The 13877-nt window shown below is 38.1% G+C and overlaps 2 protein-coding genes across 3 annotated transcripts in view; one reads left to right on the top strand and one right to left on the bottom strand.

Moving 5' to 3' along the window:
* Positions 1 to 3412, bottom strand: part of LOC122872151 — a 41770-nt gene extending 38358 nt beyond the window's left edge. The window contains exons 1-2 of the mRNA XM_044187954.1: positions 3230 to 3412; positions 258 to 355 (exon numbers count right to left, since the gene is read on the bottom strand). Of these exons, the coding sequence (XP_044043889.1) occupies positions 258 to 309 (52 nt within the window). The 5' untranslated portion in view covers positions 310 to 355; positions 3230 to 3412. The remainder of the gene's footprint in view (positions 1 to 257; positions 356 to 3229) is intronic.
* Positions 3413 to 5367: 1955 nt separating this feature from the next.
* On the top strand, positions 5368 to 12800 carry ears2 (glutamyl-tRNA synthetase 2, mitochondrial). 2 transcript variants are annotated; one of them, XM_044188012.1, is made up of 10 exons: positions 5368 to 5484; positions 6534 to 6689; positions 6842 to 7031; positions 7175 to 7325; positions 7591 to 7912; positions 8127 to 8235; positions 9474 to 9627; positions 10390 to 10520; positions 10614 to 10749; positions 12486 to 12800. In XM_044188012.1, exons 2-10 carry the CDS (start codon positions 6674 to 6676, stop codon positions 12579 to 12581), a joined length of 1305 nt encoding a protein of 434 aa, XP_044043947.1. In that variant the 5' UTR covers positions 5368 to 5484; positions 6534 to 6673; the 3' UTR covers positions 12582 to 12800. The 2 variants fall into 2 exon arrangements, with proteins under 2 accessions (XP_044043947.1, XP_044043938.1); XM_044188003.1 differs by having other exon boundaries at positions 5383 to 5793.
* The last annotated feature ends 1077 nt before the right edge of the window (positions 12801 to 13877 follow it).

Below are 13877 nucleotides of genomic sequence, written 5' to 3' on the forward strand. Positions count from 1 at the left end.
CATTGTAATGAAGGAACATGTCACCCAGTGCAACAGTGTGGCTTCTTTGGACAACAATGGAGCTCTCAAGCTACAACAGGCTCTGGATATACTTGTTAGTCGGATCAGTTCATTGTTGGTTTTGGGCTTTTATTGAGATTTGTTGACAATAACAGAAATATAGAATTTCATCAGCCTTGTTCTTTAAGGGTGGATATGTCCTTTGACTGTAACTTGACACTTATACATTAGAGAAAAGACACAAAATCTGCTCTTACCAAAGGAGCACCCCACTAGGTAAACCAGTAGGAATAGGTTTTGTGATCTCATGATGTGGCAGGTCTCATGGGATGAAAGGGCTTTGCGGTGAAATTCACTGGGGAAGGAATCGGAGAAAGCAAGTGACACAGTCAGCCACAACACCAACAAGCACTACAAGACTAAAGGGTGGATGTTTACTAATGTTTATTCCAATCGGAGTAGGCAGAGTAAAAGAAAATTAGAAATCACATAGTTCTCTTTCGTCTAAGGTAAACTCAAATATCAAAAACCACAAAAATATCACCAATCATGTTGGTATGAGGACAGCAAGTATAGCATGAAATAATTGATGTTGTGTAATCATTATCAAAGAGGCAGGCCACGCCCTCAAAATCATGGCCTGTCGAGGCTTTTTATATTACATAAGCAGGTTTTTTTTACACGTTTTTAGTCCGACCATTGTTGTCCAGTCGCTGTCATTGCTATTTAACGCTAATGTGACATCAAGGTTTGAACCTGTGGGCGGATCGGAATCAGGGAGTGGCTGTCAGATATTTTACAGTCAGCGCCATAAAGTGACCTTTAACATAGCGCTACAATAGATGCATCAGTGGAATGCTGAAACTCTACACCATTCACCTCCAAACAATGAACACAAAGACAACAAGTACATGACCCTGCAATAAAGTATACCGTGTTTTACAATGATACTTACAGTAGTCATTGCCAATACCTTCATCTATGGCTGATTTTCTATTGTTATCTGTCAATATTATCTATAACCAATGTATCTATTTTAGACAAATAATGTCACAAGAAAAGGGAGTTTCTTTTTCAAAAGTTGAGAAAATATCTCATTGTATAGTAGTTGTTAAGTGAAGGCGAATTATTCAAACCAATGATCCCAAGATGTGCAGTTTGATATTTGTCACATTTCTCATGTTGTAAATTTACTCTCAGCCATGGCCAAACGTTACCATTGTAACTTGCTAGTTGCAATGCTGTCTGGCTGAACTTGATTACAATTGAGTCATGTTTCTGTCCACCTGATGAAGTCCAATATTCACTCTTCTCAGTTAAATATGTGGCTCATTAGCTTGCTTGATGCTTCACCATCTAGTCATTAACTTTGTCTGTTTGCTGTTTGGTGCTGGGCAGGTAGTGTATGAGTTTGTAGGCCATAAAACTAAAACAATGATCCAAAATAGACTGAAAGACTCAGGTGATAGATCTCTGCGTGTTTGTCACTACGAGTGACTTCTGTCACTACATTACAAATAATCATCTGGTCCATTGTTAATATAAAAATATGAATTAGCGCAGCTTTAATAGTTAACCTTGTGGGGGATCAGCTTTTTGTCCCCAAATTAGGGGTGTGTCTCCACAATGTGACTGTGTGAAAACAAGTCTCCACAGCATAATTTATACACACACACACACACACTCATAAGTTTCCTCTCAACACTTTCACCCATTGATTCAGAGCCATATATTGCAACATACATCCTTTTGTTAGAATAAATAGTTTGTTAAACTTTAAGTGTTTGTTCAGGATCATCTCCTCCTCGCACATTTGTAGCTCTGGCAGGTGAAAGACAAACACTTTTCTTTGTGACTAATTTGCTATTTCCAAAGCGGGTGCTTAACAGAAGTGGTGTGAAAATATTTGTAAATCTTTATCCAATAAGGCTGGTTAAATGAAAACCCATATCCACACACACACACACACACACAAACACACACACAAACATATTCCCTCCTCTCATTTCCCTTTTAGTTTTGAAAACAAATCCATATTATGTAAGAAGAAGTAAAATTGAATGGGGATTGAAAGAACTTTGACAAAATAAAATAAAATGCGGTTACACAAGTTGAGTACACAGTCAAAACACATAATTTCAATGTTAGTTTATATACATTACGAACTATAAATTACAGATGTCTTGTTATTGCAGTTTATCATAAATGTTAATTTACCTGTGATGGACTAAAACAGTTTTTTCCCTAGATGTTAAAATTGTTAACGATACTACTTTATACTTCTACTTCGCTGCGTTTCAGGGGGAAATATTAAACTTTTTACTCCACTTCATTATGATTTATTTAACACTGATAGTTACTTTGCTAAATATTTTACATGCAAAACATATAGCCATCTTATAAACTATGATCCAATGCTATAGAATAACTACCATTTAGTAGCTAAAACTGACTACACTGATGAACTACAGCACTTAAATTCTGCGTACACATTAATGCTGTGAAAATAATATAATGATAATATAATGTGTATAATAATATAACACTCTGAAAGGAAGCATTCTGCATAAAGAGTACTTTTACTTTTGATACTTTTAATACATTTTGAGAATAATACTTTTTAAAGGAGTATTTTTCCATTGTGGTGTTGTTACTTTTACTTTAGGTCTGAATGATTCTTCCTCTGCTGTTTTTTCCTCACTGAGAGATGAATTCATTTCATCAACTGCAGTTACAAACCAGTCATTTTGTCTGCTGAATTTCCCATAATGCCTTTATTATTCTTTCTTCTAAAGGTTTTTTAGAAAGTCACCTTTTTATTAGATATTATTCTGTAAGGAGAATGCCTCTTTTAAGAGTAACCCATACATACTCTAACCCAGTCTAATGAGGCAGAATTTATTATTCCCACGGCTCAAATCCCCAAACGGCATGTTGGTACACACTCACACAACAAAAAGGACCAGATTATGGTACCTTAACTGATAACTTCACTGATTTCCAACATTATCGGCATTCACCTGTTACTGTATGACCTGCCAGTATATAAGAAATTTAGCCCTATTGCTCTTCATTTTCTAATCTTTCTTTAAATAAGAATAAATATCAATCATAACAGACATAGACAAGTACAAGTACACATAGACATAAGATTCAAAATTGATGATAGGATCCTTTAGGTTGCAGTGACAGACATAAAATGACATGAAATCAAAGCCGAATCGCTTACCAAATCTTGTTTGTAGAGCTGTTCAAGTGTTCAGCACTCTCTCTCTCTCCTGACACCTGAGACACAGGTGTACCAGTAGCTGAAGGGTGTGTTGTCTTGTGGCAATTACACAGGTGATGATGGGTGATTCCTCCTTGCTTCACATGGGGGCAGGGCAAGGTTGGCTCTTCTCCTTCCGGCACGCTCCCCTAGCATGTAGAGAGATTATTAACATAAAAGTTACATTAATATGGATTTATTTTGAATTTTAAACAGCTTGTCAAGGGAAGTCTTCTTCTTTTCTGTGGTTATACTGCACCCAACCAAGCCGTCATGTGTAGAAACCAAAATAAGGGTTGACCAGAAACAGTTCTGCCATTAAAAGAGATCTCTTTTAAGGCTTTAAATGTGATACATTTCCAGAATTTATTTCAGGGTTGTCTGTCAGTTTGCTTAAATGCCTAAATAACAAGCAAATACTAAACAAGTAGTCATTGTAAAATCAAAATGTGGACTGTAAACATCACAGTGACAGACAAGCCGTTCTGTTCTTTGTTATTCATGTGTATGTGCTCACACACAGACACACACACACACACACACACACACTTACGCTATGGCATGCACACACAGATCAAGTTAAACTGGTTTGTTGATCAGACAGGATGAGGCTTCAAACAAACTTAATTCAGTATTGTAGGAAGTGATTCATCCAGTATAAAGGTTGACTCACTCTTACAGTAAAGTGTGAACAGAACACAACCGCCACAGACACTTTGTTACTGATATAACTCACAGATTATGACAGTGTCACAATATATCAGAATTTCAGTCAGAGTCCATCTGATTTATTATAACTCTTTAAGAATTACATGGCAGAGATATTGTACTTGAAAGAATATTGAACAAATGTATATAAACTAATGTTTAGCTTTTCATTTTTTAAAGCTGCACAAATTAGTATTTTTATGTCAAAGAAAAGTTCGACATTTTGGGAAATGTGCTTATTTGCTTTCTGGCGGAGCGTTAGATGAGAAGAGCGACACCACTCTCGTGTTTGTACTCTAAGTACGACGCTACCACTAGCAGCTGGTTAGTTTAGTTTAGCATAAAAAGACTGGAAACATGGGGAAACAGCTAGCCTGGCTCTGTCCACAGTTAATAAAATCCACCTGTACCAGCACCTATCAAGTTCACTAATTAACATGTTATATTTAATTTGTTTAATCCACATAGACACCAAAGAGTGACCATGAGGTTTAGGTTTTTTGAGCAGATTAAAAAGGAGATATAACTTGTTGATTAGTGAGGTTTAGAGGTGTTGAAAGTGGCACTCTAAGTTAAGGGGAAGATTTCTGTATCATTTTCACAACAACAAGGTCAGTGAAACATTTAGGAAAAGCCAGATGAAAACAGAGAGGATGTTAACTTTAATCCCTACAGTATGTGGTTTAACAGTCTGTTAAACCTGTAATCATATAGTGTGAGCAGGTATGAGGAGGACAGACAGCAAATTAAATTTAGAAATGCTGGAATTAAGGATTTTACTATGAAGGTCAGTGTTGGGCAATATGACAATATATACAGTCAGGTGATATAAATTTGTCAACCGTCAGAGTTTCTGTTTATACCATGGTAGCCCTCCCTTTCATAAAGTTACACATAAATAAGCAAGACTGCTTTATGGCAATATGGATTTTTATATCATTTTTGCATCAATGTGATGAAACCTTGATTGGTCTGGTATTTTCTTTGCTGATTCAGCCAGAAAACAGAAGTTATTGTCTTGTTATTATTTTTTACATAAACAGTATCTAAATTGATTTTTCAGAACAATTGCATTATAATTACATATACAGTGATAGAGGATTTTATCCACTCGAAATTAAGGTAATAATGAACATGTACAGTATTTGGGGTTTTTTGATTTCATAAACCAAAACGTGATTAAACAGCTCCACACTGAAAGAATGAATGAATTTAGGCTTAAAGGTGTTGTTCAGCAATTTAGCATAAAGTTACATAAAGTTGACTCATTAAAAATATATATGGTCAAAACTGATTCGTCAGAAGCCAAAATATCCTGACTTTTAATCCCAAGTATGGGTCAAATTGAAGAATTGAAGAATTGAAGAAGAAGAGATGACCGCTGGGTGACAGTGTGCGCTTTGAGGACGCTCAATTCGTCTTCCGGTCCTTTGTCGACGAAGAAGAAACTTCCTCAATGGACTCACATCATGTTTGACCAAAACAAACGCCGCTCAACACTCACACATGTGAGGGACAACCTTTAGGATTATAGTGTTTCGTGTGATCGTCTTGCTATCGTCTATCGAAATGCAGTTTCAGTGACGGTCGTAAACCTTCACGAAGCTGGACTGCTAACTTACCTAGCTACCTACCTAGCTAGCTAGCTAGCTAGGCGACTATAAAACTTCATATGATGCTGTTTACTCAGAGCTGTGTTCAGCGGCTGACAGCGGTCAGAAACACACGGGTTAAACTGCAGCTGACAGCCGCCGTTATAAGATGTTGCTCCACGGTTCAGGGTGAAGTGAGGGTCAGGTTTGCACCCAGTCCCACAGGTAAGGTCCTCACCGAAATACTTAGTGTTAAAATGACCTTTAGAAATGGCAAGGAACTGTGGGCTCTGTTTATATACCCTCTGCAGTTTCCTCTCTTTACCACAGCACCAATTTTTCGATCAGAGATCAACAAATCAAACACTCCTCATTAACATTTTTTGAGTCATTTATCTGAGAAATAATTATACGTCCTTGATTGAAAATATGGGTTTGGGTGCTAAACTGATATGTGATCCAGTTTATATTTTACTAAGTCATATTCCAAGGAAGATTAGATACATTTTACACAGGTTTAGTTATTAATTTAACTGGCAGCATTTTGAAAAGCAGTCCCGTGTCCAGAGTCTGTCTTTGGATGACAGTTGTGCTTTAGTATGCTCAGCCAACTTCTAGCCAAATGGCTGTATGTCCCTGCTTGCTCCAGTTTGTCTTCTACAGCAGTTGTCATTCTCACTATGTACATAAGAAACAAAAAAAGTATTATTTTATTGTAGTTTTGTAGCTTTCAACCACACTTTTGTTTCAAAAGCCTTGTGTAAAACATGGATTAAATATTGCCATTTTAGTCCAGTCAATTCAGTGACCCTCAGCGCCTGTATTGTACAGCTGTGTTTTTCCTACTTTGACAAGTCAAAATGTCTGCTGTGAAAAAGGCCTGTTCAGTTCATAAAGTGTTTCACTTTATTAACATTCTCTGTCCTGCATCTGATGTTCTAACAATATATTGTGCTGTGCTGCAGGTTTCTTGCACCTTGGAGGCCTCCGAACTGCTCTCTACAATTACATCTTTGCCAAGAAGTATGGAGGCTCGTTCATCTTGCGACTGGAGGACACTGATCAGAGCAGGCTGGTACCAGGAGCTGCAGAGTCCATAGAGGACATGCTGGAGTGGGCTGGTAAGAAACGCGGTTAATGGGTTATTTAGTTCATGGATTAATATTATTAGTACAGTAACAGTTAAAGCAAAATGACTGAATAATATTACAATAAAATGATATGTTGAAATGGTTTATTATGTCCCCATTTACACTTTCACTTTCACCTCCAGGTGTACCTCCAGATGAGAGTCCTCGTCGAGGTGGGTCAGTGGGGCCGTACCTGCAGTCTCAGAGACTAGACCTCTACAGTCAGACAGCCCAGCATCTTGTCGAGAGTGATCACGCCTACTACTGTTTCTGCAGCGCTCAGAGACTTGACCTGCTCAAAAAAGAGGCCTTAAGGACGGGACAGACACCTAGGTGACTAGATAACATGAATGCGCACATGAATTTACAGTTTCACCTAAATCATATTCTCACAGACTTGAAGATAACATAAAACCAGACTTCAGGATGTTTTTGTAAGCTTTAAGGCATTGGCTGTGTTTCCCCTCACTCCCCAGGTATGATAACAGGTGTCGTCATCTTCGGGCCAATCAGGTCCAGGAGAAACTGGCTCAGGGAGTGCCACATGTGATCAGGTTTCGTCTGGATGCAGGTGTCGAGCCTTTTCAGGATCTGATCTTTGGATGGAATCATCATGAGGTGGCCCAGGTCAGATTTGTAGTGATTACACGCTCTGTTTCAGAGTCACACATCATTTTAGGTGTGAGGACCATCAATTATCACTTTCTCAGCAAGCAAATGGCTGTTTTTATACAATTTTTGACATTAAATTTAAATGTACTCATTTGATTTCACTGACATTGCAAACATGGCTTAACAACAATTTTAGTTTCTAAAAAACAAACTCAAATGTCTGATGGGATTGAATAACTTTTGCTTTTCATACCCTCTGTCCTCTTTTTTTTTTTTTTAGGTGGAGGGAGACCCTGTAGTGATAAAAGCAGATGGTTTTCCCACGTATCACCTTGCTAACATAGTAGATGATCATTACATGAGGATCAGTCATGTGCTGCGGGGGTCTGAGTGGCTCATCTCCACCTCCAAACATCTCCTCATGTACCGTGCTCTTGGATGGCAGCCGCCCACGTTTGGACATCTGCCGCTTCTGATGAACAAAGATGGCAGTAAACTGTCCAAAAGGCAGGGGGATATATTCATTCAAAGCTTCCAGAGAGACGGAGTCCTGCCAGAGGCTCTGCTGGACATCACAACCAACTGTGGATCTGGATTCAACAGTGAGTGATGGAAGAGTTTTCAGAAAGGGAATAAAGAGAAAAATTAGTTACCAGTAAACCAAGTAATGTAAAGAAACTGCATTTAGTTTCACGCATATGTTGTATTTAAAATTACATCTTTAAACAGTAAAAAAAAAAAATGTTGATCAGTTCTGAAAGGATTAATATAATGAGAACAATTTCATGCTTCTAAATTACTTATGTTGGTTTACAGCCAATCAAATGGGGCGGAGGATAGATGAACTAATCTCTGAGTTTAATCCCTCAAAGATCACAACACATTCTGCTCTGTTAGACCTGGAAAAACTACCAGAGTTCAACAGGTAAGTCAGAACCCGCCCTCCGTGTCTTTCTTCTTTCTCTTTTCTATTGTGTTGCCATGTTTCTCATAATGACAGGACATAAAAGCTTCTTACTGCTCCCCTTTTCTGAGCTTATCAGTGACTTGGATATATTGGATTTTCAGCCATGCTAGCAGTGTTGCTCTGTGCATATGGGGATGTCTGTTGGTCCAATACTTTGTTACAGAGTGAAATATCTTGCCAGTTATATTCAATGAATCACCGTGAAATTTGATGCAGAAAATCATACTCAGAGGATGAGTCGTAATGACTGATGTTCCCCTGGACTTCTCATCTAGAGCCACCACCAGGTCAAATACATCAATCTCAGCTCTACATTGACTTTAAAGGAACAATTCAACTTTTTGGTAAATAGGCTTATTCACTTTCTTGCAAACAGTTAAATGAGAAGATCAATACCACTCATATCTGTGTGCTAAATATGATGCTACAGCCAGCACACGGTTAGCTTAGCTTATCTTAGCAAAGAAAATAGAAACAAGGGGAAACATCTATACTGTCTCTGTCTAAGGGCAACAGAATCCGCCTACCAGCACCTCTGAAGCTCACTATTTTTATATGTTACATGTCGTTTGTTTCATCCGTACAAAAACATGTAAAAACAACTCGTTGTGGATTTACAGGGGGTTATGTGCTTGACTTTTTCTTTGTGGTGAGATTGCTAGGCCACCAGCAGAGACTTCAGGAAGTCACTGTGTCAGCCAAGAAATACTCCAGCACTTAACCCCCCAAAACCACAAACTGTCGTTTTTACACTTTGGTTTGTGATCGACCCAGGCTAGCTGTTTCCTTCACTCTTTATGCTAAGCTAAGCTAATCGGCTGCTGGCTGTAGCTTCATATTTGCCAGACAGGTATTAGAGTGGTATCAATCTACTCATCTACCTCTCTTCTGCAAAAAAGTAAATATGTGCATTTCCCAAAATGCTGAACTGTTGCTTTAAATGTCTACCGTACAGATGATAAACCCTTTGGTATCAACGTGGCCTTCCTCTGCTGCCACCCTTTGGCCAAACCTAAACCTTTTACCTGATTGTGGTACAATGTAAAACTGGCAAAGTTGTCTTTTTTTTCATCCATCATGTTTTATTCTGGTAGTTAATGTACAGCCTCACAGGGCTGCTATAATGGCTATTCTTTTTTACCTCTAAGTTATACAGGTCATAGTTCATATATCAATAATCTCTCTAACTGTGGCAGAATTCACCTGCAACACCGTATTGAAGATGAGGAGCAGTGTCATTTGCTGATAAAAGATCTGCAGGAACAGATCCAGCAGATCTATACAGCAGAGATCCAGGATAAAGAAGTACTGCATGAGGATTATATCAGGCGGGTGCTACATCTTCGTAAGGTAACCATAACCGCATACTTACGAATATGTATTCATAACATGTTACCATGTGTTCATACCATATTTTCAACATGCTAAATGTTAGATGTTTAAAGTTTCTTAGTATGTGTATATGGTAACTGTATAGCTTAGACTGAAAGTTGCAGAACCTAAGCATAGCGTAACCACTGTACGGAGGATTTAGGAAACAACGGCATGTTTCAGCTTCCAGCCAGAAATCTCTGTACAATAACTAACTGCATTTACTGTATGTTTAATATTATCATCTCAAACAAGGGGATGTATGAAACAGTTCAGAGCAAAAAGGAAACATGGGAGGATTTGTAAGTCAGGCTGATAGATTACTTTAAATGTTCTGGTATGTGGAAGCCATAAAATTAATTGATATCAGTGGGTTAACTGAGTTCTTGCCCTGGACATTTACATGGTCTTGACAAAATGTATTTTGCAAATAGTTTCAATTTGCAGAACATCATCTGGGTTATCCTTCAAAGACTTTAGGGGATTTAGACACTGTTTGCCATGGAAACCGGCCCATATGTAAATAAAGAAACCGTAATTGCTGGGAGAAAGTGATAAATGTTTTTAGTTTCAGTTTCCGACCTTTTGTTTTATTACTAGCCCAGTAACTTTCTTTTTAGACTTTTACCAATTTGTCTCTTTATACAGACAATCAGATGTGACTTCTACTCTTATTTCTCAATACTGCTGCTCCCATGTCTCTTCAGTAATACTGAAACTATTCTCTTCCCTTCTCTACAGGGTCACATATCCTCCATTAAGGAGCTTTTAAGTCCTGCTTACGCTTACCTGTGGGTGCGTCCTTCCTTCTCCAGCCAGCAGGTGGCAGCACTCTCTGCAGAAGCCCAGCACATTGCTTCATTAGTGCTGAGGTATGTAGTATTAACAATGGAACATTTCACTAAACCTTACAACTACACTGTTTTTAGTAGGATTATGAACATTTCTGTGTCTGTGCATTATAGATTAATAGCTGAGCGAGGTGAGGAGCTGGCAGTGGACCGACTCAGTAAAGATCTGAAGACTCTGGCTAAGCAGACTAAAGCCACCAAATACAGAGAAGTGATGAAGCTGTTGCGTCTGGCTCTCAGTGGTCTGCAGGTACCTGAAGACCTCATGTTCATTTTTATGATTGATAGTAATTCCTACCTGAAATTGGTTTGGTAGAGGAAATGTTGAACTTAACTTCAAACTAACTTTAACCCAGAGCTTCACCAGCAGCTCTGTTTGTGTGTTGAGTCATTCCTCACACATCCCCAGCTGTGTGTGACTGACTGAGCCTTCAATGTTTCCTGATCACAGAAAACTCAGAAGGCTTTTTCTACATGACAACCTACTGCTTTCATTACCTACAGATTAAGAAAATCTATGATGTGTAAGCCTGCTGAACTAAGTCTGACAAATGCTGACGGCATCTAGCCTTTTGTGAATATTTTAGCTAAGAAGTGATCGTCCAAACAGTGGCCTCTCTCCTCTACCTTTTTTTCTTGAAGGTTTTTATTTATAGGGAAACGCCACCGATTTTACACATCAAAGTTTGTTTACAGGTCTTGGGGAGTACTACTGCACATTGTACTACTGCAGTTGTATAAAGATTTTTGTGGCTCCAGAGGGAGCTGTGTGAAGTCTGATACATTGACTCATGTCAGCAAACTACTAAGTTTGGAAATGAAAAAGAATCTGGGGGTGTGGAGTTAGAAAGAAGTGAGCTTAACAGACCTCTGTAGTCCACTCCTCATCTCTGCTTGAGGCTAGCGGCTTGAGGCTACATTAGCTGACACTAGCATAACACACCCGAATCTTTGAAATGATCTGTCGGTGGTTGAGTTGCATTGTTGGTAATGTAGGCGCCAGGTTTTCAGAATCAGGTTTATTGGCAAGTAGGTTTTCACATACAAGGAATTTGCTTTGGTATTTTGGTGCATACTAGTATATATACTAGTGCAGATTACTAGTTTCCAAATCTCAGAATTGCTGTTATGCTCACACAACAAGACATTTTTTATTCCAGACTGTTGTCACGCAGCTAATCTTTGACAATGTGTATTAATTACCAGACTACTACAGTTGAAGAAATGTGTGTGTCCATTGCTTCCCCCATTTCCTGCTCCAAGTTTCCTTTTGTGCTCTAACTGGATACTGCTCATCTCCCATCTCAGACTTATCTCCAAGGTGCTCCAACTACATGCGCATCTTGTTTTTGGCTAATATAGAATCTAACACGTTTGAAAAGAGTCATGGTGTCTGGGACAGCTCACAACAGGGTCAAGATGCGTCTCATCGGACTAGACGACCCTTTGAGTGCGGATTCTGTGCAGACAGAGTTCTGAGTCTTGTTTGTTTTCTTATGTTAAGTTTTGTTTTGTCTACCTCAAGAACACCACCTGCACTATGCTATTTTAAGATCATTTTGACTCTCAGAGGAACTAATAACATCCTTCATCAGTTTTTACAGCTCACTTGCAATTTTCAATTCTGCAATTTTATTATTAAACTCCACCTCAGCAAATTCAATCATTTTTGGCTGTAATAATCAAAAAGAAAGACTCATAGATCCTTGTTACAATTGCATGTCTTTTTATTTCTGTCCACAGCATGACTAAGCTAAACTCTGAAATAGCGTGTTTAAAATGATTGCAATGATTACAGCCTCAGGAAAACCTACAGTGACTCATTCACCACAGGAACCCTGCAGATATTCAGAGAGGGAATATGGAAAGAGGAAGTAGATTCTGATTGCTTTTCACAGAGGTTACTGTCTGTTTTCTTACTGTCTGGTTTGATTGCATTACTTCCCTGACCCCTGATCTTCTCTTCTCCTCTCCTCTGACCTGCAGCAGGGGCCCAGTGTAGCTGAGATGATGGTGTCTTTGGGGCCTGCAGAGATCAGGCATCGATTCCAGAAACTTGTGCTGCTTTCAGAGACTAGTTAAAGGCTGGACAGCCTGTCACCTCACAGACTGATGGGAACCTGATGAAGACAAGAGGCTGCTGTCAAAGACGCGGCCTGTATGTTGAGAGTTCCATGCAACCACCTGGTGACTCTGCCAAAGCGAACTGGGACACATTTAAAATGAACTGCACCACACTGATAAAAGTTAAATAATACTTGAATTATTACAAATATTTTATAAAAGAGTTAAAAAAAACAATTTTACACACATTGTCTGTTTTTATTCAGTACTGTGAGACTTTACAGGTGCAGGTGACATGCCACCAACGATGGGAAGTACCTCGGGATTTTTATGCAAATGTTCTTGTGCTTTCTCCGGCAAATCATTTGTAACGAACTTTCAACGCACACATTTAATGCACACTCACTCACTCAAGTCATAAATACCAAACAGTTTTGCTTTAGGACACAAAAACATTCCACTAAGTAGCTCTAATACATTTGAGAAAAGTATCAGTCATAAATTATTTTGATTGGCGTAATAGCTCTATTTAATTAACCAATATATATGTAACACTGAATTTAAACCCAGCTGTTTCACTGTCTTGTCACAGGATATCATATTGAGGATTGGAAGCTTTGTTGTGTTGAATTTTGTCAAAACACTTCTTTTTTTGTAGATAATATCAAATACCAGTAGTTATTATCACTGGTATCACTTTAAATAATTGCTTTGTGTAATTTTTGCTTTGTGCATTTAATACTGATCATTATTCATGTAACAACATGTGGTCTAATGTAAACATTGATACCCTCATGAAGTAGATCCATTCAGTGGAGGAAAGTAACTCACTGTACTGAAGTGCAGTTTTGATGTACAATTCCAAAGAAATATAGTAGTTTTTACTCCACTACATTAGTTTGACAGCTATAGTTGGTGATTTCTTTACTGTTTACGATTTTACATCCAAAATTAAACAGTTTTTGAAATTTGTTCAAACTGGCTCCACCTCAACCAGCTACAACAGTCAAAAGCTACTTACGCATGAATGCATCAGTATTAAGAATTCAATAATATGATGATATAATAATTCCACAGTCCCAGGCGTCAGTTTTAATTTTGATAAGTATATTTGTTTTTGTTTTTTTAAGTTTTTTTTTTTTTTTTTTTACTTGTAATGGATTCTTTTTAGATCATTGTATTGGAAAATACCAACAGTATTTTGGAGTATTTTTACAGTGTCCAAAACACAATTTTACTTAAGAAAAGGATACTTTACTACTGATTTTATCTGTGCAATATATTGTAAGCAGTAGGTTTGCTTCAAGTGTAACT

The sequence above is a fragment of the Siniperca chuatsi genome, linkage group LG3 (genome assembly GCF_020085105.1).
Source record: "Siniperca chuatsi isolate FFG_IHB_CAS linkage group LG3, ASM2008510v1, whole genome shotgun sequence".
NCBI classification, from domain to species: domain Eukaryota; kingdom Metazoa; phylum Chordata; class Actinopteri; order Centrarchiformes; family Sinipercidae; genus Siniperca; species Siniperca chuatsi.

Bases quoted from the DNA above. Each gene is read 5' to 3' on its own strand.
- ears2 (XM_044188003.1), top strand. From the start codon at position 5,649: ATGATGCTGTTTACTCAGAGCTGTGTTCAGCGGCTGACAGCGGTCAGA. The intron at 5,794-6,533 runs GTAAGGTCCTCA...GCTGTGCTGCAG, and splicing joins GTTTGCACCCAGTCCCACAG to GTTTCTTGCACCTTGGAGGC. The intron at 8,236-9,473 runs GTAAGTCAGAAC...TAACTGTGGCAG, and splicing joins AAACTACCAGAGTTCAACAG to AATTCACCTGCAACACCGTA.